The sequence below is a fragment of the Chlorocebus sabaeus genome, chromosome 18 (genome assembly GCF_047675955.1).
Source record: "Chlorocebus sabaeus isolate Y175 chromosome 18, mChlSab1.0.hap1, whole genome shotgun sequence".
In the NCBI taxonomy this organism is placed as follows: Eukaryota; Metazoa; Chordata; class Mammalia; order Primates; family Cercopithecidae; genus Chlorocebus; species Chlorocebus sabaeus.
The window spans coordinates 21,481,948-21,507,596 of NC_132921.1; the positions used below are offsets into that span (position 1 = coordinate 21,481,948).

A 25,649-nucleotide genomic window follows, 5' to 3' on the forward strand; every position below is an offset into this window, starting at 1 on the left:
TGATAGAGACAGGGTTTCACCCTGTTGGCCAGGCTGGTCTCGAACTCCCAACTTCAGATGATCCGCCCGCCTCAGCCTCCCAAAGTGCTGGGATTACAGGCGTTGAGCCGCTGTGCCCGGTCAGTCTGAATTTTTAAAACTGTAACTATGCAACAAAAACTTAAAAAATAAAAATAAAAAATAAATAAAAAGGGAAAAGCAGGTCAACACAATTTCACTGTAAAGCAAACATCTGCAGTGTTAGACCTTGGTGTCTTCTTTTATTTCTGTTTCCTCCTCATTGGTGGCATCTGTCATTTCTTTCAGGTCAGGGTCCTTGATGCCATGCATCAGCTGGACGTGCTTCTCCAGCATCAGTCGTTTGGTAAAGGTACGTCTGGAGTCTGGGCAGTGCCTGTGGGGTGAAAGGCAAGGAGATAACGCACTTGCTGACAAAATAAGCTCCTGTGGAAGAACTCATGGTTGAAGGGCCTCCCGAGCCATCGTTCACACAGACAGGTCTGATGAGCTCAGTTCACACCACAGTTCAACACGCAAGCAGCAATTTTGCTAGGAGTGTCCCTTAATTTACAGGTCGAGATGGCTTTCATTTTAAAGCGAAAAGGGAAAATATTGCACTTCAAAAGTTTTCAATGACTCAGTATTCTCAGAATGAGCACCATGCTGAACACGTTAGTATAAAGTCCCTCCTTGACTCCTTCGTGCTGCTGTTAATTATTCCTATCCTCTGCTGTGACAAAGACATGTGTCCAGCCCAAATGCCTCCAAGCACAAAAGCAACATGCATGTTTATACTCATGGTAGTCGAGTATGTGTGGTCACTCAGTAGATGATAAGCAGATCAAAAATCGTTTTTCTTTGAAAAATAATTGACCTCTTTTCTTTAATAAAGCAGGCCAAAGATAGTTTAGAAAACAGGTTGGCTGGGTGCAGTGGCTCACGTCTGTAATCCCAGAACTCTGGGAGGCCAAGGTGGGTGCATCACCTGAGGTCGGGAGTTCAAGACCAGCCTGCCCAACATGGAGAAACCCTATCTCTACTAAAAATACAAAATTAGCCAGGCATGGTGGTGCGTGCCTGTAATCCCAGCTACCCAGGAGGCTGAGGCAGGATAATCAGTTGAACCCAGAAGGCAGAGGTTGCAGTGAGCCGAGATCGTGTCATTGCACTCCAGCCTGGGCAACAAGAGCAAAACTCCGTCTAAAAAACAAACAAAAAAAGAGGTAATGGCCCTAGTCATTATGGATGCTATAAAACCAGGTATTAATAATGCTACTGCAGGGAAGGACAAAAAGTCTCTTGTGGTCTCAAATCTGCCTTCAAAATGGCTTCAGAGGAATTTATAATGATTGGCCCTAAACCCTGATGACCTCCTATTAGAGACCCTTGCAGGGCAGTGGCAGGAGCCAGGACCACCCACAAAGGATGGGGGCTCTCTATGAGGATGAATTTTTTGTTGGCTGTAAGTTGGTGGAACAATCCCAGCATTTTACGGTAAGTTCATGGGGAAATAAGCAAAACCTATCAGTGAAGCATTATGGGCCAGACCTCCCATTGTCATCTTGGCCCAGAGCATCCTTCTAAATTCTGATTCTTTTAATTTGGTCTCAACACATAGACTTTAAACAGCTTCAACTTCACTGAATCAGATGATTCCTACCCAATTATAACCCCCTGCAAATCTGACAGCCAAACTTCATGCCTCTCCCGATCCCTAGGGTCCACCTGGCCTGCACTGACATCCATGTAACATTTCAGTGCTTTAGCCTCAGGGTCCTTGGCTCTCTCATGAGCCATGCTTTCTTCTTATCAACCCACTCCAGGCACATTGCAGTTGAGTGAGTGATAGACTTTCACTAATGATGAGATATGTTCTGATGTTCATGTATGAAGTAGCTGCTTATGACTGTCCACTGCAGTCTGGGTTGATGTTGGCCCACCCAGTCCCTTGGATTTGGTCACAGGCTGCCCCACCTTTGGTGGTGACTGCCCCCAGCCAACCTGTTTTCTAAACTATCTTTGGCCTGCTTTATTAAAATAGGTCGATTATTTTTCAAAAATTTCATATATTCATAAATATGAAACCATATCAGTAAATAGTAAAGTGACTACTTAATTTGTGGTAGATAGGATATGCTGTGACTGCAAAGGGCCCAGCCGAGGACTGAATCTGTGACCAGCCCTGAAGCTAGCCAAATCACCTCGGTGTGTGCAGAGAGACCATGTACTGCCAATCAATCGCTCCCCCAGGACACTCAGGGATCAGGCTGGGTGCCAGGGCTCATGCCTGTAATCCTAGCACTTTACAAGGTCGAAGCAGTGGATGACCCAAGGTCAGGAGTTCGAGACCAGCCTGGCTAACAAGGTGAAACCCCGTCTCTACTAAAAATACAAACATGAGCTGGGAGTGGTGGTACGTTCCTATAATCCAGCTACTCAGGAGGTTGAGGCAGGGGAATCACTTGAACCTGGGAGGCAGAGGTGGCATTGAGCCAAAATTGCACCACTGCGCTCCAGCCTGGGCAACAGAGTGAGGCTCTGTCTGTCTCAGAAAAAATGTACATGAGATACGCAAGAAAATGCTCCTTTTTGTTTTCATATTTAAGTGTGACAACCCAATCCAAAAACTCTATGCCAAAACAATAATAGAAATGTAATCTAGCAACTGTGGAGCACAGCAAATTGATGGTACTACACTAAAAACCTTCCAGAGGTTCCTCCTGAGTCTTCTGACTGCGTCCCGTTAGAAACCAGGACTTACGAGCAGGCGTACACTTTCCTGATGCCTTTGTGCTTGATCCGGTTGTGCCGGCACAGGCTGTGGGACGAGCTGAAAGACTTGTCACACTGGCGGCAGGGATGTTTCTTCATTTGCTGGAGGAAGGAGAGAAAGTCACTTAAGAGAACGAAAACAGATGCATTCAAACAATTAAGAACTCTTTTGTAACAGTTTAAATCATTATTACAGGTCCCAAAATCCAAAACTGAGTGTTGACATGATACTACACATGGAAAATGTCATGCCTGACCTCATGTGACAGGTCACAGTCGGAACTGTCTCATGCACAAATTTAAAATTTTATAAAAGTACCTTCAAGCTATGTATATAAGGTATATATGAAACATGAACAAATATCACAATTAGAGTCCCAAGATATTATGTATATTTGAATATGCCGAGATCCAAAAACATCTAAAATTCAAAACACTTTCAGTTCAGGGATACTCAACCTGTATTTAGGAATACAGTAACAAAACCAGAAAACTTTAAAAAAATATATAGTAAAACTAAAATTGAGGACAAGGCTGAGGTAACCATGACGGGACTAATTTTAGGAGGATGGGTTAAATTATCATAAGGGTTAAAAAAAAAAATTCTCTCTCAAAAACACAGGTTTTTGATTCAACACAAACATCCACGTATTTGAAATAACATTATATAAATCTTTTACTGAAAATATATGAAAACGTATCAGTAAGTACTAAGTAAAGCCACCACCTAATTTGTGGTAGACGGAATATGCTGTTTTATTTAGTATGCCATGTTAAATGAAATCTCTGGCTACCCTTTAATGACTAAGTAATTATTCATTATATAAGGCAAGTTTTCTAGAAGGATTTTTGATCATCTCAAGAACAGATAACTTTGGAACAATTTTAAGGAGGCTGCCTGCTGGTATACTTAGCAGATGAGGGAGAGACAGACAGCAAACGCTGTCAAGTAGGTAAGCCGAATTTTCTTATATTTAAAAGTTTCCCACTCAGGCTGAGATATGTTAATTGAATGTATCTCCATGCAGAACCTTTGAGGTAAATTAGTGGCTTAACTTTAAAACAAATTCTTTGGTTATGACATGCACAGCAGTCTAGAACTAAACAATGTCATATCACAAGGAAATTAAAGAGCTGTCAAGCCTCATGAATGGAACAAAATCTGGCTCTAAACTCATTAAACACTGAAGTAGGAAGAAGTTTTCATGTGAGATAACATTAAGAAGTGATTGCAATCTACATGATAAAGAAATGATTACATTTTTTTGAGACTGAGTCTCATTCTGTTGCCTAGGCTGGAGTGCAGTGGCGTAATCTTGGCTCACTGCAACCTCCGCCTCCTGGGTTCAAGGAACTCTCATGCCTCAGCCTCCCAAGTAGCTGGGGCTAAAAGCGCCCATCACCACGCCCGGCTAATTTTTGTATTTTTAGTAGAGACCAGGTCTCACCATGTTGGCCAGGCTGGTCTCGAACTCCTGCCTGAAGTGATCCGCCGGCCTCAGCCTCCCAAAGTGCTGGGATTACAGGTGTGAGCCACTGTGCCCAGACTGACTACAATTTTCAAAATCATTTTCTCACGAACTGCTTGACAAACATGTCCTCGTTCAAACCGGCAGGCAAATCAGAGTGGCTGAGTCTGGCCGGCAGCACCTAAGATGAGCTGGCACCTGGTCTCCACCTCATGAATCACAGGACCTGGGGAAAGCCACTCAACCTGCATGAATGTCCACTCCCACCCCTGTGAGGTGGGCCTGCAACAGTGCCTGCCTCCCAGGATGCTTCGAGAACACCGGGACAATTAACAAAGGGGACAGGCAGCGTGGGACACACCAGTCAGGAAATGCTCTTGTAATAGTCAAGTTATGCATCCAACTTCCACTTAAAAAGAGTAGAAAAATACTGCCTTTTAAATAAACCAAATCAGTCTGGTAGATATTCAAAAGCATCTTGAATCCAAAGGAGAAAATTTCTTCAAGTTAAAAGTTATACCGATGCTGTTCATCTCTGGGGGAAACAACAGGAGAGAGAACAAAGCAACGAAGCTGGTGCCACCCAAAAATATTCTTAAAGATTTGATTACACAAAGTAAGCCAAGAGCAATCCCTAACCTTTTGGATTAGCATTTATGCAGCCAAAGAGTGAATAAGAGGTAACAAGCCTTTATTTTAAAGCTTTAAAGTCATGAGCAATAGTTCTGTATTTCAATAAAGATATTTAAAAATCTAGTATCTAATGCTTTCTACATTTTCTACATATAAAAATCAACTGGGGCCGGGGGCAGTGGCTCATGCCTTTAATCCCAGCACTTTGGGAGGGCGAGGCAGGCGGATCACGAGGTCAGGAGATCGAGACCATCCTGGCTAACATGGTGAAACCCCGTCTCGACTAAAAATACAAAAAATGAGCCAGGCATAGTGGCGGGTGCCTGTAGTCCCAGTTACTCAGGAGGCTGAGGCAGGAGAATGGTGTGAACCCCGGTGGGGGTGGAGCTTGGAGTGAGCTGAGATCAGGCCATTGTACTCCAGCCTGGGAGACAGAGCAAGACTCCGTCTCAAAAAAAAGAAAAAACAAAAGTTAGCCGGGCGTGATGGGGGGTGCCTATAATCCCAGCTACCCCACCCAGGAGGCTGGGGAGGAAGAATTGCTTGAACCTGGGAGGCACAGGTTGCAGTGAGCCAAGAAGATTGTGCCATTTGCACTCCAGCCTGGGAGACAGAGCAAGGCTCCATCTCAAAAAAAAAAAAAAAAAAAAAAAAAATCAACTGAAAGACAGCTTTCTAAAAGCAAGACTGCTTCACCAAAACAGATTATAAAGAAAAATGTATCTAACAATACAATAGGGCAAGAGACCCCACAGAAAGGAAAATTAGATTTCCTATTAAGGTGACGGGTTTAATATTCTATTTCTTCTTGTGTAGTAATATTAACATCAAGACAATTTTAATACAGAAATGCCAATAAGAAAACTCTAAGGTAAGAAATGAAGAGCAGCTTAGCAAATCAGTAGCTATTTTCAAAAGATGAATCAATGTGTGAGAGACATCCTTCTGTTTCAGCATCTTTATGAGAAATGCAGAAATGAACTCTGCAATTCAAAAATAAGAGCAGGGTTTCCAATTCACTGGTGACAAGAAAATGAGGTTTAAAACACCAGTTTCCAGATCAAACCTGCCTGGGTCACAATTACCTAATGACTTTCTTCCTCTGTTAGATTTTAAAAACAAACTTACTCAAAGGTGCTTTCCCAAATTTATTTTCCTAACTTCTGTTCCTCAGTATTACTAGCTCCTTCTGCTTTTGTAAGTTTAAAAAGTGGGAAAACGGCATTCCAGTGTAAATCCCGCCACCGTCATTCTAAGACTCGAGGCCGTTTGCTTCCTCCTGGCTTTACTGTACTATAAGCTGAGATTGAGGGCTTTGAGTGGACTTTTTAACAGTTAACTAAGATCAGAAAAGGAACATGTTTCATACTCAGTTCCGAGTTACTTTGTTTTTAAATAGAACTCTTTAAAGAAATAGTGAACTGATAAGCTGGCAGGGTTCCCAAAGTTTTTAAGATAAAACTTTTTGAGAGTAAAATATCAAAATAAACACTCGGGTACACTTCCTAAAATTTCTTCCTCCTCTCTCATTTTTGGCTTTCATCTTCGCAGCTTCAGGGAAGCAAGCATTAACCCCGCCTCCTTTTCTCCAGTGATGGTGCTACGCGTGCTCTACCCCGTGCTGCTTCTGTGCTTGGGATGGTATTGCCTTGGCAAGCCGTTCTTCCTGGAGGGCACTTGGTGGACGTGTCTCGGTTTGCCATGGGGCTTCCCTCACAATCAAACTTCCCATTCTCATAACTGGTCCTTTCTGTTTCCCTGCTTACGAGTCTCTGTTTCCGGTCACTTTGGGGAAGTCAGAGGGAGAAAAGTCGTAACTTCATACCCAGATCTGGGGACGCATCCACATCTCACCTTGTCCTGGGAGTCCTACCTGCATGAGGCATCTGCCTTGCGCCAACACGCAAGAGCCTCCTTAACAACCACCATGCAGCCAGAAACTCCCACAAACTTAAGACTGCAGGGTACAGGATTATCCTCCACCCTTGCTGACACATGCCCTTCAGCTCCATCATCACACCTTTTTATGAAAAAGGAAAAACCAAGCCAATTATATGATTTAAATATAGCACAGCAGCAGGCAGTCCCTCCAAAATTCACTCTTAAAGCTCTGACCCCTTCCACCGGGCAATCTATTCTAATGAAGAGACCGGCACACTTACTACAGCCCATTTCTGCTGTAAGGCAACATCTGGGCTCCTAAAAATGACCGCACTACGCAAAAATTCAACAATAAAAACAGGGTCTCTAGCAAAAATGGAGTCACAGAGACAGCACTCAAGACTTTGTCAGTGACACATCAAATGAAAATATTAACTATGTCAAATGGTTAAGAAATGCACAAAAACACTGCACTTTACCTTGAAAAAGACCTGCAGTGAGCTTGTGGAGGTCAGAGGGTTACAGCTTGTGAGTCACTGTCAAGTGGGGGAAGGAGGGCAATCTTAGTGGAAGGGAAGCTTGCAATACCAGCTGTGGACGGCTGTGACCCACAGTGAGAGGGAGGCGCTGGTGAAATCGGGGGTGTGTGTGTGGTGTGTGCTCCTACACAACTCCACAGTATTCTGTAGTCACGTAGTATTTCTCAGGGATGAAATCACACATAAGCAAACATGAAATTCAGGTTAAGCTCCCATTATTCTGATAGATCAGTGGCAGTGGAATAAATTTATATTTTCAACATAAGCATTATAGCGGAAGTGACTGTGTTCAAGGTTATTCACTGCACCATCGTGGACGGTGGGTCCATCAAAGGAGAACTGGCTAAATACACGCATGCACTCATACAAGATGCCATGCTGCTATAGAAATGGAGGGAAGATCTCAATGCACTGATATAAAAAGAACCATAACTACTAAGTGGAGAAAGTACTGGTACACAAAATTATAGACGGAAGCTGCATTCTGTATTAGAAGAACAAGAATATATATGCACATATGCTAAACAGACTTCAAGATAAGAAACTTAGGAGTTAAAACTTCACCATATTCCTTCATATTGTTTAAATTTTTAAACCATGAGAATATAGCACATATCCAAAAAAATTTTGTTACTGCAAAAAAAAAAATTGAGGTTTGAGATACAGTTTATAAAATCACTTTTTTAAAAGTAGAGTTCTATGAATAACTGCCACCACAGTCAAGATACAGAACAGTTGTGTCATCCCCCCAAATTCCCACATGCCCCTTTATAATCAACCCCGCCCCCTCGACCCCGCTCTTGGCAGCCATGGGTTTGCTTTCTGTCTCTGGTTTTGCTGTCTCCATTTGTCATATAAGTGGAACCATACAGTACACGTGAAGCTTTGAGTCTTGCTTCTTTCACTCAGCATAATACATGTATAATTCCTCCAAGCTGTTGGGTCTATTGGTATTCATTCCTTTTCTCTGGTGAGTAGTGTTCCAGTGTGGATATGCCCCACTGTGTTTACTTGCCAAGTGAAAGCCATTTAGGTTGTTTCTAGTTTTTGATATTATGAATAAAGCCACTATAAATGTTTACTATAAACATTCATCTGTGAATATGATTTCTCTTGGGTAAACACCCAGGAGTGGGATTACTAAGTCATGTGTTAAATAAGAAACTGTCCAGCTGTTTTCCAGAGCGGCTGTCCCCTGCATGTCCACCAGCAGTGGAGAGGAACTCCCACCGTTCTGCCATCTTTTAGCATTTGGCATTGCCACTTTATTTAATTCAGTCATTCTACAGGGTGGCCAGTAGTATTTTGTTGTGGTTTTAATTTGCATTTCTCTAATGACTTATTAAGGTAACAAAAAAATCTTTCTGGCCAGTCGCAGTGGCTCATGCCTGTAATCCCAGCACTTTGGGAAGCCAAGGCGGGCACATCACTTGAGGCCAGGAGTTCAAGACCAGCCTGGCCAACGTGGCAAAACCCTGTCTCTACTAAAAGTACAAAAATTAGCCAGGCATGCTGGTACATGCCTGTAATCCCAGCTACGCAGAAGGCTGAGGCACAAGAATTGCTTGAACTCGGGAAGCAGAGGTTGCAGTGAGCAGAGATAGCGCCACTGCACTCCAGCCTGGGTGACGGAGCAAGTGAGACACCATTTCAAAAAAAAAAAAAAAATATGTATTTCAATCAGTGGGTAAAACACCAACTTATAGTAAGCCTCCTTCTTCAAAGGAAAAGCCTACTACCAAAGTTTTGTTGTTTTTTAATTATTAAAGGGATGTTTGGGGCATTTTCCCTCCCCTATAAGCTCCTTGAGAACAGAAGCTAGGAACTGTTCATCTCTGCATCCTTGGCATTCAGCATACAGAAAACAGTAAATACTTACTGTGGGAATGAATAAATAAACATTAACTGAACACAATTATCTACTTGGAAAACATCAGTAGGTTCTACAAAGTAATCGCAGAGTAACGAATTTAGGATAAAGTGCTGCACACAGAGGAACTCTGCTTACTTCCAGCAAGATGGGCAAGACATGACAGTGTTTAAATACTGATTAAAAAAAAAACAGCCTGTAATAAATGAAGAGGCTGACGATAGAGGCGAGAGATGAATGAATGAGCAGGGAGACAGGGAGGGATTCAGACACAGGAAGAACAGCTCTTCCTGTGTGGCCAGAGCCAAGGCGTCATCCAGGGACAGGTGTGATGCTTATTAAAGTCAGGGGTGGGTGGGTAGGTGACGAAGGGGCCTAGATATTGAGGGAATTCCTGCCCAGCAGCTTCCATTTTCAAAGTGAAGCACGTATGGTGCATCTAGACTTCAGACTCAAATAACTGTGGCCTTCATTTTCTTATTTCTTTATCAAAGTAACAAATGCTTATTGCACAATGTAAAAGAGAAAAGATTGCTTCCAATCTCACCCATCAAAATAATCACTGTCAATTTCTAATGACACAGCCTTCCCATTTCTTTTCTGAATATACACACTGATGTGTATTTATATTTATAAAACTGATCTATATTATACATGTTGGCTTTTAACCTGATTCTTTTTCACTTGTAAAACACACATATCCACACACATTGACAGTTCTGTTTTGTTTTCTTTGTGTTGTTTTTGAGACAGAGTCTCTGTCACCCAAGCTGGAGTGCAGTACTGCAGTCTCAGCTCACCATAGCCTCTGCCCTGGGATTCACATGATTCTCATGCCTCAGCCTCCCAAGTAGCTGGGATTGCAGGCATGCACCACCACACCTGGATGACTTTTGTATTTTTAATAGAGGCGGGGTTTCACCATGTTGCCCAGGCTGGTCTCAAACTCCTTACCACAGATGATCTACCCACCTCAGCCTCCCAAAGTGCTGGAATTAAAGGCGTGAGCCACCATGCCCGGCTAGTTCTGCATTTTTTTTTTTTTTTTGAGACGGAGTCTTGCTCTGTCGCCCGGGCTGGAGTGCAGTGGCCGGATCTCAGCTCACTGCAAGCTCCGCCTCCCGGGTTTACACCATTCTCCTGCCTCATCCTCCCGAGTAGCTGGGACTACAGGTGCCTGCCACCTCGCCCGGCTAGTTTTTTGTATTTTTTATAGAGACAGGGTTTCACCGGGTTAGCCAGGATGGTCTCGGCCTCCCAAAGTGCTGGGATTACAGGCTTGAGCCACCGCGCCCAGCCTAGTTCTGCATTCTTAACAAGTGTATCGTATTCTGTTGCACAAATGAACCATGAATTGTTTAGTTTCTATTAATGATTCAGGTTGTTTCAACTTCTTAGTAACTACAGATACAAATTTCTGTAATCAATTATTTCCTTTGTATGAATTATTGAAAGCAGTTTTTCTAATATAAAGGTTGTGAAAAATGTTAAGCCTCTTTAAATGCCAAACTGCGCTAAAGAAGATTCATTCTACCACCACTAGCACGTTCACCAAGGGAGTTTCCGACACCAGCTCTAGTCTTCAACTCTACCAAAGTGATAGGTAAACAGTCAAACAACTTTTTCTCTAAATGGCCAGACAGTATGTTAGGCCAGAATCCATAAGGTTTCTGTTGCAACTACTCAACTCTGCCCTTGTAGTTTAAAACCAAGAAGAGACAATAATAATTATATCAATGGGTGTGACTGTGTTCTCATAAATTATTTCCAAAAACAGGTGGCGGGCCCATGAAACGCAGTTTGCTGATCCCTGACTGAGACCACTGTTTCACATTCAACAGAAGACAGAGACAAGTCTCAATCATTCAGAACCAAATTCATGTGAATTTATGTAGATAATCTAGCTAAAGCCAGTCATAACTATAAAGTGAAAAGAATGTTTTGTTTTTCATGTGCCATGCTCTAAACAGGTTCTGAGAACCAGCACTACCACTGTCATGCGCCTAGATTACCAAGGTGACAACTTTGAAATAAAGAGGGTTAAACCGACGTGTGCTTACCGCTATGCTTATTTAAAACAACAAAAACAAAACCAACTCTCCGAAGTTCCTGGTTCTGAGACTGTCTGGTCTGCTGATGACATTGTACAATTGAAAAAGCAATGACGCAAACAGTAACAAATGCACAAGAACAGAAGGCCAAATCCAGAGCAGATGGGAAAGAGACGGGTTGCACTGTAGTTTGAGCTTAGAGCAATGTCAGACACTCGGGCAGAGGAAAAAAGAAAGTGCTGAAGGAAGGCTACCTAAAACTTTCTAACAAGCTGCCAGCATCATGCCAATGAAACCCAGAAATGCCTGCCAGGGCACGGTGGGGCTACCAGGGGTACGCGCCTGCCACGGGCCTCTGTGTCCACCTGCACTGGTCAGTGGGGATGTGCAGCAGAGGTCGGGCTCTCACTGCAGACCCTAAACAGACCTCACATCTCTTCTCTGTCACGGGACTCTTGGGTCAATACCCTTGTGCCATCCACTGGGTACTTCTTCATTAATCCTGACTAATCTTTACTGCCTCTCCTTCACAATGATTGACGCCCCGGAAAGGAAAGGGAGCTGACAGGTGCCTTGGGGCATGCACTGCCATGGCCATAAACTCTGAAACCTTCACCAGAGACCACCTGACTATGAAAAAAATCTTTGCTGCCCTATTTGTCTGGATCTGGCGCAACTTCATTCCCCTTCTTCTACTCGCAGGCATCTGTCCTACCTTAGAAGCCTCCCCGGTTCCGAAGATGTTCATCTACAGATGGGTGACATGTTCTTTCTCTTATTATTCCTGTTCTCAAGAGAATCCAGTCTTCAAAAAGGGACCACTGGCAGGAATACACAGAATATTTTCTTCTAGTAGTTAAACAATCTTTTGGCCCTTTTTAATCACAAAGCAATTGGAACAGAAAAAGGTCACTGTGAAAGATTTTTTCCCCATTTAATAGCTAGTATTTTATAAAAGAACAAACATGGCTGGGTGCAGTGGCTCACGTCTGTAATCCCAGCACTTTGGGAGGCAGAGGCAGGAGGATCACGAGGTCAGGAGATCGAGACCATCCTGGCTAACGTGGTGAAACCCCATCTCTACTAAAACTATAAAAAAAAAAAAATTAGCCAGGCGTGGTAGCAGGTGCCTGTAGTCCCAACTACTTGAGAGGCTGAGGCAGGAGAATGGCGTGAACCCAGGAGGTGGAGCTTGCAGTGAGTAGAGATCGCGCCACTGCACCCAGCCTGGGCAACAGGGCGAGACTCCGTCTCAAAATAAATAAATAAATAAATAAATAAAAATAAATAAATAAAAATAAATAAATAAATAATAAAAAGAAACCCCATCTCTACTAAAGACACAAAAAAATTAGCCAGGAGTGGTGGCATGCGCCTGTAATCCCAGTTACTCGGGAGCCTGAGGCAGGAGAATACCTTGAACCCAGAGTGGGAGGCTGCAGTGAGCTGAGATCGCGCTACTGCCCTCCAGACTGGGTGACAAAGCGAGACTCCATCTCGGCGGGGGACGGGGGGGACAAATATTGCTACATAATAAAAATTACCGCTTGAAGACTTACACAGACTGTTTCTAGTATTTATTTCCACAAATCAAAAGACAAAAGAAACTAATCATTCCTTTTAAAGATAATTGCTGTTTTTATCAGATCAATAAGAAAATGTGTTAACAACATTAGAAAGTAAACAAGCAAACACAAATGTCAAAAAAGCTAACAGACCTAATGATGACAGGTCACTTTCTCCACAGTTCTAGCCCCAAATCATATAGAAACTTTCCAACTGCCTGAATGACCACTTTAATAAGGTCCCACCAGTACGTATAATCAACCATCATATCTGAAGGTGTAATAGAAAAAGGGCGGTGCACAAGTGACCCCTTGGAGTGTCCCAGGAAGGTGCTGTGTACCCAAGAGAGGGCCCAAGCTGCTGGGCAGCAATGAAGATGCTCCTCTGTGCTCCATGTCGGTGTTGATTGTGGTGCTGCAATGACTGGTTTTGAGGACACATGAAGAAAGGGTATGAGAGTGGAGCCCGTCTTCCTCCCTGAACCACCCTTCCAACTGGACATTAATGTGGACTTGCTGGATTTGGCAGACTGGACAGAACTTTCCTCTGTGCTGGTCTCACCCCAGGTCCCAGCTCTCCTCCTGCCAAGCAGTAAGAGTGTGTCCTCACTCACAACTCAGATGGCTGTGGAAAAGCCCACACCCCGAGGCTCAGGCACAAGGGCTAAAGTGCTCTGCAAAAAGTCCTGCAGTGCCTCTGGGTCTGAAGTTTTCCCAACTTAAAACGAAAGCAAGCGAGCATCTCCTACCTCTCAGTTACCTTCTGGTGCTGTCTATCTCACAAGTCCTTATTCATTCAACCAAGCCCGGGAATGGCCTCTTACTTCCTTTGATGTCCCCATCTGTGGCTAAATTATTTTCTAGTTGTTTTGGGTTTCAAGGTAATGTCAATTTACAGACGGAATCATGTCCTAAATTCTTAAAATCTGAAATCTGGTCTGCCAATTGGATTAAGGAACATATTTTCCTAAAGAAATTACAAATGACAGTTGCATTCTAGGCCAAGCCCATAACAGCCTCACCAGGTACTGCAGTAGAATCACAACACTGGACCAATGCAACAGAGACAAACCACCCTTTTCAGCACCGATTCAATGAAGAAACCTAGTATCAGTGCAAATCTGGGTTCTTCAAGGCATGAGTGATATGAAACTCCTCCCCGCCCCGCCACCCCAAGGGATCTATGTCTGCGCTCTGCCTGCCACAGATTCCAGGGACGGGGGGGATCCCTGGGTCCCAAGAAGGGACTTCAGTTTGAGAGAGGACAAGGGAGAAGGTTCAGGAAGGCACTGGCCTGGGTCTGCAAGAAGCCAAGGCTTTGCCATCAGTAAGCTTCCAGGTATGGGAGCACCACAGTGAGACAGCAGAACCCAATCTCCAAGCCAAAAGGAAGAGAGGGGCGAGGAGCTAGACTCGCTGCAGCCATGGGCACTGGAAGCCGAGCTGGAAGGAAGGTGCTTGTCTGTGACAGTGAGGGCGCTTAGTCTCTGCCTATGGGAATGTTTTTAATCCGAAATATTTTTGGCCAGGAAGTCCGGGTATATTCTCCCAAAGCACACAGAGACAGGCACCAAGTCTCCTATTTTTCCTGTCTCAGCAACAGCACCAGCCCAGTGTCAAGGGAGCCTCTACCTTCTGGGCCCCTTAGAGATAAACAGGAAAAGCCAGGGAAGGAAATATCTTCCTTGGCCTCCAAAATAACAGCAGCCCTGTAGGCAATGAACTACAAATGTCTGAAGTATCTGTAAACATCTTAGTCACTGTGGTGTTCTTAAGCACCATGTTCTAACCCGTTATTGCCTGCATGCCTTGTAGGGTACTGATTTTTCAGAGACGAGTACCATATGTGCTGTACTTTGTGCGCAGATACAGCTTGGTATCCACAGCTCAAGTGCTGTAAATGATTTTTTCTAACACATGTTTAATGAGCCTGCACTGAACCACTCCCTTTCAGCTGGCAATTCTGGCCAAAGGCTTGCAACTGCCGTGCAGCAAGGTAGAAGGTGCAAATCTATAGTAATAAAAAGTGGTGAGAGTAAGTAGCTACAGCCAGTCCTCAGCCAAACTGAGGTCTGAAGCAGCCTCGGCAACCCAGCAGGCCATGGGAGACCGAACGCCGTGCATTTCGATTAATTCCTTCCACGGTTTTTACTGAACTCTGACTCTAACTTGCCAGGCTCTCCATGCCCTTGAGGAGATTATAATCTGTTGAACAACGGCAGAAAAAAAGGTATGGTAGAGGCAGCCACAGGCGCGCGGAAGGGTGCACAGCGGGCAGAGTGGGCATGGAGAGACCTGCTGGCCACAACTAGCTCTCAGGCAGGCAATGCGGCAAGGAAAGGCATGTCCAGGCAAAAGGAACAGAAAGTAACAAAGACAAGGAAGAATGTGGCATGTCAGGAAACTGCAAGCAGCTCTGCACTGCTGGAACAAGCATGGGCAGGGGTCCGGGGGAGGAGGGGTGGAAAAGGAGGCAGGCTAAGATCACGGAGGGCTCCAAGGCCGCCTATGACAGCCACACTTCCAAGAGATGCTCTGGCAGCTGTGTAGGGTCTATCAGGGAAAGCTTTGTTATCTGACCATGGGTTCTGTTGGGGACCCTCCCCTGGGACCACCAGTCCCTAAATCCTAGCAGACTTTCAGAAAGAAGCCCACTGACCTGATTACTGGACTCAACACCTTTGCCTTACTATTACTTTGTGTTAATAATGTCATTGCACATCGTTCGATGTGGGGTTTTTATACTTAATATCCAATGGGATGTACATTAATATACTCTCACGCAGTGTCATAAGGTGCACACCGTTAACAATAAAAAGGGTTAATAACGCCATGGCTTTTTCCTCAGACCACATAACGGGACATATATACACACACATTTATAGCCCTTCAACCTTGTTTATAGCAACCTCGGGTGAGTTTACAGAAAAATGCCCCCGACAGACAGACACCTGACCGGGCACCAACACGTCGCACTAAAGAGCACATCTTCATAAGAACCTGAAAAAAAAAGAAAAAGAAAAAGAAAAGAAAAACACCTTTTCTGGCTATATACAAGATGTGGACTAATATTTTACAGTCTTATTTGTGTCACATTTTCAAAACACTGTGTTAGTCTGTCTTGAAAGGATTTATTTTTCTGTCCCTAATGGAAAAATAATCAGTAAATTTTAGAAATGGAAACTGGTCACTCATCATTTCATTTTCTTTCAATTTAAGAGGGCAAACCTTATGGTTCCTTCTTTGTATCTTTCAGTTTGTTTCAGTTCAGTGAAAATTGCCTGGTACTGGGGCAAGCTTGGGGCTTTCCAGATTCTTGTTCATGATCCAAAAATAAACAGGTTTGCTAAAACATATAATAGTTATAAAATATAATTTAGAAACAAATTATAAACACCAAGGCAAGTAATTTTAAGATAAACATTTTAAATGAAAGATAATACCCAAAGTAAAAATTCATGTTTTTTCTAGCTATTCTTAAAAATATGTAACACCTAAACTGAAATTATTCTCCAATCTCATCTTCCTGTGAGGCAGCTTTTATAAACTCTCCAGCATTAAGAGCAAAATCCCCTAAATAGCTGATCTCTCAGCTTAATCCCTTTACAGCAGAACTTCTCAAGGAGAAGAGAGAGGGTAGGAGAGTAGGAGGGAACGTATGTGAGTGTGAAGGTAACACAATTATCTAGAGAAATTTAAAAATAGACTTCACTCCTACCCAGGTCCTACCCACTTCTCCACATCTCAAACCCCCACAACCAGACTCAAAAAAAAAAAAAAACCTGATTCTAATTGTGCTCTCTCCCTTGAGAGCCTCTGCTTTAAGATAACTCCTGGAGTCAAGAAGGGGCCTCTCTCTGGTGCATTTCTCCAGATTTTCGAGACTCTGCAGGAAGAGGCTCTGTCCCTCATGAGGCTCAGGCCCTGCTACAATCCATGCAGCCCCCAGATACATCCCAGGCGACTGCTAAATTCAAGCCACTCTAAAACATTTCATAATTCTGCAGGAAGATTTGCCCGATTAATTAACAACACCATGGTGCTGTTAACAGCAACTGCAAGTAATTCCAGTAAAGCATCAGGCCCCAGCTAAGGAATGTAAAACCACGACACTCAGTCTTCCAGAACTACACACATATGTCCAGTTAACGATGGCATAACCAACTTTAACCAAGATCGAATACCTAAATGAAAACGACTACATCAAAAGCAGAAATAAAAACTGGATAGAAGGTCACATTTGCTAACTGTCCCACATCTATACTGAAAGATTCAAGGAGACCAAAATTAAGCAGCTTTTGAAATGTCAGCTTTCATGCTGTGCAAACTGCGGGGTCTGGGCTAGAAATCTGCTTCTGCCAGGCTGCAGAACCCTGGGGTAAGTTACTGAACCTTTCTCAGGCTTCATTTCCTCACCTGAAAGCGGGATTCGTAACTGTCTCCCCTCAGGAGCCTGCTGCAATGAGATAGTAAGTAGGGTAATCCCTCAGACAGGGTTAGCCCCACCATCCTTAACACCCCCACCTTCCAATTTAGCCACGAGCTACCAAAATCACCAGTAGTTCAATATGTATTTTAATATGCTCTGAACCAAATATTTTCAACATCCTTTTTACAACACATTTATAGCCTTACATTAAAAAAAGGTTTTTATTAAATCAAGTGAAGGACTTTAGAAAACTACATATAGTAAACCATATTAATAAAATATCAAATAAATAAAATATAAATTGTAATAAAAATAAAATTGGTATTAAAAGAATTATAGATTTATATAGTATAAGAAATATATATTATATATAAGATACATATAATTACACATAAGAAAAACATTTAGAATATAATAAAAGTATAGGCCAGGTGTGATGGCTCACATCTGTAATCCTGGCACTTTGGGAGGCTGAGGCTGGAGGATCACTTGAGGCCAGGAGTTTGAGACCAGCCTGGGCAACAAAGACGGACAACTCCCTCTGCCCCCAACTCCCTACAAAAAAATGAAAATCAATAAAAATTAGCTGGGCACAGCAGTGGTCACCTGTAGTCCCTGCTACTCAGGACGCTGAGGTTGGCAGACTGCTCATGACCCGGAGTGTGAGGTTGCAATGAGCTATGATCATGCCACTGCATTCCAGCCTGGGCAACAGAGCAAGACTCTGTCTCAAAAAAAAAAAAAAAAAAAAAAAAAAAAAAAAATATATATATATATATATATATATATATATATATACACACACACACACAAAATGTCAATTCCAGTGGCCAAAACTGATGAAAAATAAGTTTCATAAAGCCAGCAGTGATGTACATTTCTAGCATGAATATACAAACTCTAACTTATGTGCCTTTTAATCACATGTGACACAAATGCAGAATCAAGTGAAAAGCCATCATTCTCTAACAGTCAACCAGAGATAGAACATGCAACTGATTTAAAGATACTTCTCCTAAAACCTTGAGAGATCACAAATAAGTTCTAAGCCAAAAAAGATAGGAGAAACTTTTTTTTTTTAAATTTTACCTGTTGCTAGGGTAACAGGATTTTGGCAGGAAGTCAAAGTCGCCATAGCTAAAAGATGAGTTTTAGAAGGATAAAAATCTATTATCTCTCTACAATTAGATTAAATAAGAGACTTTGTAGTAAGGCATGCCTAATGACAACAGGATGAACTCTAACAGTAAAAGAATGAAAATGAAACCATCTGGTAATGAACTATGCAAACTAGATAGTATTTCAGTATTTTTATCCCCTTAACTAATGGCCATCACCACAGTACAGCAGGAAGACAGAAACAACATGGAGATTAATGTTTTCTTTACTTCACAAAGTTCTCTAAAGAAGTTTCAGGGAGATTAAGGGGGGAAATTATGCCCTACCACACATTTCATACGCATGGCTAGGTTCCAGGTCGTGTGGGTGAGCACTTCTAAAAATTTTTCTTTTTTTTTTTTGAGACAGGGTCTCACTCTGTTGCCCACACTGGAGTGCCGTGACAGAACTACGGCTCACTGCGGCCTCAAGCCCTGGGCTCTAGCAATCCTCCTGCCTCAGCCTCTGAAAGTGTTAGGATTACAGGCGTGAACCACTGCACCTGGCCAGGTGGGCACTTAAAAAATTTATATACATATACACACACACACATATACTTTTCTTTTCTTTTAAACACTGTGCAAGTGGGAGTCTGCGAAGCTCCACAGTGAATCTGACCAAGCATGGTGGTCCCACACTGGGAAATGCAAGCTGATTGCCTTGCAATTCTTTTCGAAAGTAACAACAGCACACCTGCCTCAGTGGCCTGCTCATCTCTCCACACTCTGATCCTTTCATTCTCCCACTTTCCTTCACTGCCACTGCTGTCTTGTCTTTCACCTACATCTCTGAGTGAACTGAAAGTGAATTTCAGAACGGAAAAGCCTACATAATAGCAAGTATTCCAAATCACCAAATCACATTAAGACATCCTAAAATCATTTATAATCAGGCTTTAAATTATATCGAACCGATTTATGGCCCAGCTATTCCTCTACTTACTAATGCTGTAATCTCTAACGTCCAGAGAGTTGTGTCCCCTGCCTTCACCACCAAGAGTGAACATTGGGTGGAGTCTTTAAACCAAGAGTGAACGTTGGGTGGAGTCTTTAAACAAATACACTTAGGATCAACCTTCCCCAAAACATAAACTCAGCAAAGGTGTGTCGGTGCTACAGCAGCCACAGTGAGGGCCGCAGCAATGAGCGTCAGCAGCAAGGACAGGTGCGTGGCAGATCCCAGGTGCTATGAGCGCTCCCGGCCCTGCTGCAACCCTGGAATCACCTGGAAGCTTTAAGAATGCCAGGGCCAGGTCCCATCCCTGGTGATGCCAATTAGCTGGTCTAGGGAGCACAAGTGTGCTGGGCCGTAGGCTCTCCAGGTGATTCTCGTGTGCAGCCACCGAGTCAGGCTCACTGCTCCCCCTGCAGCCTTCCTGCGGACAAGGACTTCTTCCCAGAAGTTCTGTTTGATCCACAAATTAGATTAACTGTAAAACCAAATGCTTTCTACAGAGACTTGGTTAGTCCATGGAATGACTTTTAGACTGTGACTGGTTTAAAATATCCACCTCACACCAGCAATGGCTACTACATGGATTACCACTGGTAGTTTCCTTTCATTCCAGTGTCCGAGGAGAAAGGTCACATTGGCCCTAGAATCCATTTTTTTTTCTTTAGACGCAGTCTCGCTCTGTCATTCAGGCTGGAGTGCAGAGGCGCAATCTCGGCTCACTGCAACCTATACCTCCTGGGTTCAAACAATTCTCCTGCATCAGCCTCCCGAGTAGCTGGGACTACACAGATGCCTGCCATCATGAGGTGGGGTTTCACCATATTGGCCATTTTGGTCTCGAACTCCTGACCTCAAATGATACACCCACCTCAGCCTCCCAAAAGTGCTGCGATTACAGGCGTGAGCCACCGTGCCCAGCCAACCCTAGAATCCATTCTATTCCATTCTTTTACAAGTGAGCATTTGGCCACTCCCTGAATACTTCCAGCAACAGGTAGGCAGACATTTCACTCACGCATGGCCCCAGTTGGTCTGGAATTATCACATGCTGGTCCTCACACAGAGGACATCTATCTGAAGACAGCTATCAAAGCTCCCTTTAACCGCAACTTCTCTCTTCCTCCTGCCATGGTTTCTAGACTCTCAGCATTCTGCTTACCCTCCTCTGCCAGTTGTCAGCATCCATCTTAAATTGGTGCAATGGAACCCTTCCCACCGTTTAGATTCACTGTGGCCACCTTACTGCAGGTGGCAAATAGTACTTGTCATTCCCTCCCCTTTGCGGTACACGGGGGAATATACTGGGGCTGCTCACATAGTTCATTCTGGCCAATGACATGTGTTGTGCATCACACCCAGAATGACCAGCGTGTAAAGACCAGGCATGACTCTCCAGTCTGTTTTTCAGTAACACCTACGTTGAGACAATGGGGCTGAAAGAAACAGCCTTGATCACTGAGTTACCGGTGGAAGGGATGACTGCCCCGGAGAAATGCAAACTCTGCATAGCAAACTCTGTATGTGCAAGAAATGAACTTTTATTGGATAAATCAATGGGCTTTGGGGGATTGTACTGCCACACAGACTAAGCCGGTAGTTCGCAAAGTATGGTCCCAAGATGAGCAGCATCAGCATCAGCTGGGGCTTGTCAGAAATGCAAATGACCGGGTTCCATCCCAGACCTGCTGAATCAGAAGCTGTGGGGTGGAGGCCAGCAACTAGCTGAACAAGCCCTCCAGTTAATTCTGATGCACACTCCAATTTGGGGAACCGCTAGCTAGATTATGGTGCCAAGCCAAAGGAAGGGTGTTAGCTCTCCTTGGTATGAATGCTACCTCAGCAGCCACAAAAAAGGATGGGTTGTAGCAAAATAGTCAAATAAAGACAGAATACTTTTTCATAGAACTTAGCTAAGCCATATCTATCTCACATAATATCTGTCTACTTTTATTTTTTGTTGTTGTTTAAGTGAAAAGCTCTGCATTTAAGATCTGCCTTGTAAAATCCCTCCCAGCTTCTCTTCAGAAAGACTGAGGAAAATCTGATCCGAGATGGAAGCTTTCTCTCCAACAAGGCAGTGAGCCACGAGCCAGCTATCCATGCAGTATTTCATCCAGGCTCTCCTGCACTACACTGTACAGTATCAAAACAGACAGAATCTGTCAACGGTTTTGCTGAAACCCAGTTTCTGTCCAGAGGGTTATTCCACCTACCAACTGGTCCCTCTGTAAAGAAAAGGAGATTGATCCGCAATCACATGTTTTTAGTCTTCGCCTAGTTCTTTTCCCCAGTGCTCAGGCAGGAACCAGCTACTTCACCATCTGTTCTCTGAAATGGCTGCGCTCAGTAAGTTCAGACAGACTTTATCTGAAATCTTCAGAATCTATGCAACCTTCTCCTCTCACACAAGCAGGATATCTGGCCACAGCTCATTCTCCACGACATGCATATATTTGCAATCTCCTTTCACCCCATGTAAAGATGGAAAAGTGGCCCAGTGCAATGGCTTACACCTGTAATCCTAACACTTTGGGAGGCCAAGATGAGAGGATCACTTGAGCTCAGGAGTTCAAGACCAGCCTGAGCATCAGAAGACTTCATCTCTACAAAAAAAATTTTTTAAATCAGCCAAGCAGGCCGGGCACAATGGCTCATGCCAGCACTTCGGGAGGCCAAGGCAGGTGGATCGCCTGAGGTCAGGGGTTCGAGAAAAGTCTGGCCAACCAACATGGCAAAACCCCATCACTACTAAAAATACAAAAGGCCAAGTGGAGTGGCTCATGCCTGTAATCCCAGCACTTTTGGGAGGCCAAGGCAGGTGGATCACGAAGTCAGGAGTTGAAGAACAGGCTGGCCAACATGGTGAAACCCCGTCTCTACTAAAAATACAAAAATTAGCTGGGCATGGCAGTGTGTGCCTGTAATCCCAGCTACTGGGGATGCTGAGGCAGGAGAATGAGGCTTGAACCCAGAAGGTAGAGGTTGCAGTGAGCTGAGATCGTGCCATTGCACTCCAGCTCGGGCAACAAGAGCGAAACTCCATCACAAAAAAAAAAAAAAAAAAAAAATTAGCCAAGCACGGTGGTGCCATGCTTGTGGTCCCAGCTACCTGGGAAGCTGAGGCGGGAGGATTACTTGAGCCAGGGAGGTCGAGGCTGCAGTGAACCATGACCATACCACTGTACACCAGCTTGGGCAACAGAGACCCTGTCGAGAGAGAGAGACAGAGAGAGAGACATACAAACATATAAGACAGACAGACAGATACAGATGGAAAAGCAAACTTGTTTATATTGGCTAAACCATTTCTTAGAGGCTTGCTGTCATTCTGGGACATCAATTCACCCGTAATCACATTGATTCCATTTTCTTTTGTTTTTCTTTTTTTTTTTTTTTTTTTTTTTTGAGGTGCAGTTTCGCTCTTGTCGTCCAGGCTGGAGTGCAGTGGCACAATCTCGGCTCACTGCAACCTCTGCCTCCCGGGTTCAAGCGATTCTCCTGCCTCAGCTACCTGAGTAGCTGGGATTACAGGCGCCCGCCACCATGCCCAGCTAATTTTTGTATTTTTAGTAGAGATGGGGTTTCACCATGTTGGCCAGGATGGTCTTGATCTCCTGACCTTGTGATCTGCCCGCCTCAGCCTCCCAAAGTGCTGGGATTACAGGCATGAGCCACCGCACCTGGCCCTGATTCCATTTTCGTTGGAGAAAGCAAAGCAGGAATTAAACAGCTTTGCCTTCTCTTGGCCAAATATAAACATAACTTTCCTGAAAACAATGACCTATGCCTGTCCTCTTTCTTCACATTCTACAAAATGTCTCTATTAAATATACCTTCCAATATTTGAATATATTTTACAAGCTTTGGTGTGTTCTAATTTTAACTCAAAGCATCTGATACAAATCCATTAATAGCCAAATACATCACTACCTCACACTAAATAACTGAGGAGCCACTTTGAAGCTTATTACTTTCTTCTACCTACCATTTCCCCAATTATAGTTTCCCATGCTAAGTGATGATCAAAAAAATACAGATATAGAACCTCTTTAAAATACATTTGCTATCATTCTCTAGAAAAAGATCCAGGCTCCCAGAATAAATGGTTGACTGCAGGGCTAGGGCAGGGAAAATAAAAGATGAACCAGGAACATACTATGACACCAGAAGTCCTCAGAAAGGATGCTTGTCCAGAAGACACAGGGGTCAAATGAAAGCAATTCCCAATGGACACATCAAGGACCATTTAAGCAAAAATAATAATAATAATAATGATAGCAATGGATTCCAACCCATTGGATAAAATAAACATTCATAAATGCATACAGCTGTAAATATAAAACTGAGCTCATCTTTGCAGTGGAGTTCCAACTAATAAATGCAGAAGTAGTGATGGAAGTAGAAAGTCAACATTAAGTACTGTTGCAGGCAAGAATAAAGAATGGATGTTCAGATTAGTGAGTGAAAAAATGATGAGAAACAGGTTCTATGTATAGTGTCAAAGTATCTTCCCAGAAGATTAATTACAAAGGGGAAGCAGGAAGTTACAAGGGGGATTTCTGTGGTTAGAAAGCTAGTTAGGTACCTGAACCTAGACTGCAACTTGTGTGTATCTGTGACTAACACAAAGCCCCTTCCCATATGTGCAAGTAACAATCTAAAGAGAACTGCTTCAATCAGTGACCCCAGAGATACTCTGCAAGGCACAATGCTGTAAGCCATAGAAGACTGTAATAATAAGATGGATATACAACTTGCCCTCAAAGACTTCACTATTTACAAGGACAGCTAAAATCTGGCCATAACAAAACAATAATACCAACTTTAGAAAGTGCAATAAAAATTAGACAGTACATAAGCATTTGAGAAAAAACTTTAAAAAGAGAAATTGATCAGTTTTTTACTGCTTTCTGTATATAGAATTTCTGTAACAGGAACTTCTTAAAATGCTGCTGCTTTAACTATTTTTCTTTTTTAAATAGCTAAAGTAGTAATTCAGCAAATTGTAGGTTTTAAGATGATTATGCCTTTAATATCTGAATAATATGCACTGAATATCTGTCAATTTTTTAAAAAGTATTTGACTTGATATTAGATTACGACAAATAACTGGAAAAAAGTTTAAAAACCACTGAAAGTGGATACTGACATTTTTTTTTTTTTTTTTTTTTTGAGACGGGATCTCGCTCTGTCGCCCAGGCTGGAGTGCAGTGGCCGGATCTCAGCTCACTGCAAGCTCCACCTCCCGGGTTTACGCCATTCTCCTGCCTCAGCCTCTCAAGTAGCTGCGACGACAGGCCCCTGCCACCTCGCCCAGCTAGTTTTTTTTGTATTTTTTAAGTAGAGACGGGGTTTCACCGTGTTAGCCAGGATGGTCTCGATCTCCTGACCTCGTGATCCACCCGTCTCGGCCTCCCAAAGTGCTGGGATTACAGGCTTGAGCCACCACGCCTGGCCTGCGACAATTCATTTTTTAAAAAGAGCATCAGAGACATAGAAAAGCTACTGAATAACTAGCAGAGCCAGAACTAGGTTTTGGTATCTTTTTTTTTTCTTTTTCTTTTTTTTTTTTTTTTTGACACAGAGTCTTGCTCTGTTGCCCAGGCTGGAATGCAGTGGCACAATCTCGGCTCACTGCAACCTCCGCCTCCTGGGTTTAAGCAATTCTCGTGTCTCAGCCTCCTAAGTAGCTGGGATTACAAGGCGTCCACCACCATGCCTGGCTCATTTTTGTATTTTTAGTAGAGATGGGTTTTCGTCATGTTGGCCAGGCTGGTCTTGAACTCCTGACCTCAAGTGATCGCCTGCCTGCACTGGCCTCCCAAAGTGCTGGGATTACAGGCGTGAGCCACCAGGCCTGGCCAGTTCTGAATCTTAAAGACAAAGCTACTGAATATCTTTACTTAATAAATGGAGCTGTATACAAAATATTTCTTTTTAGTAAAGTTCTGGATGGGAACTGAGAAGGGGAACAAAGGTCAAAAACAATTACTGAAACCAAAACAGCCATTTAAAATGAGTAGCAATGAATTATAATATTTTGACATAAATTTTTAACTTATGCCAGTTAAATTTACTCCTAACCTGAAATATTTATTCCAAACCTTATCAAAATAATAATCATACTAGAAGCAATAACACTAAAGTAATGACTGTACTGTGGTTGGCAGAATGCATTTAGATTATTCCTCAAGTTATATTTTATATATATGTATTTTAAGTCATAATTATGATACTAAAATCAAGTATACATTCAAAGTTCACTGGTTCAGAACACTGACATATTTATCATAATGCATAATAATATTTCATTGGGTAATCCAATACA

General features: G+C 43.2%; 1 protein-coding gene across 31 annotated transcripts in view; it reads right to left on the minus strand.

Annotated features, from left to right (window-relative positions):
* Positions 1–25,649, minus strand: part of ZNF532 (zinc finger protein 532) — a 125,597-nt gene that overhangs the window by 3,809 nt on the left and 96,139 nt on the right. For 24 of the 31 annotated variants that reach the window (XM_037987944.2, XM_008013941.3, XM_008013936.3 and 21 more), the window contains 2 exons: positions 2,762–2,874; positions 247–394 (listed from right to left, as the gene is read on the minus strand). In XM_037987944.2, coding sequence (XP_037843872.1) covers positions 247–394; positions 2,762–2,874 — 261 coding nt within the window. The remainder of the gene's footprint in view (positions 1–246; positions 395–2,761; positions 2,875–25,649) is intronic. The other 7 variants (XM_073006272.1, XM_073006270.1, XM_073006264.1 and 4 more) reach the window with 1 other exon arrangement.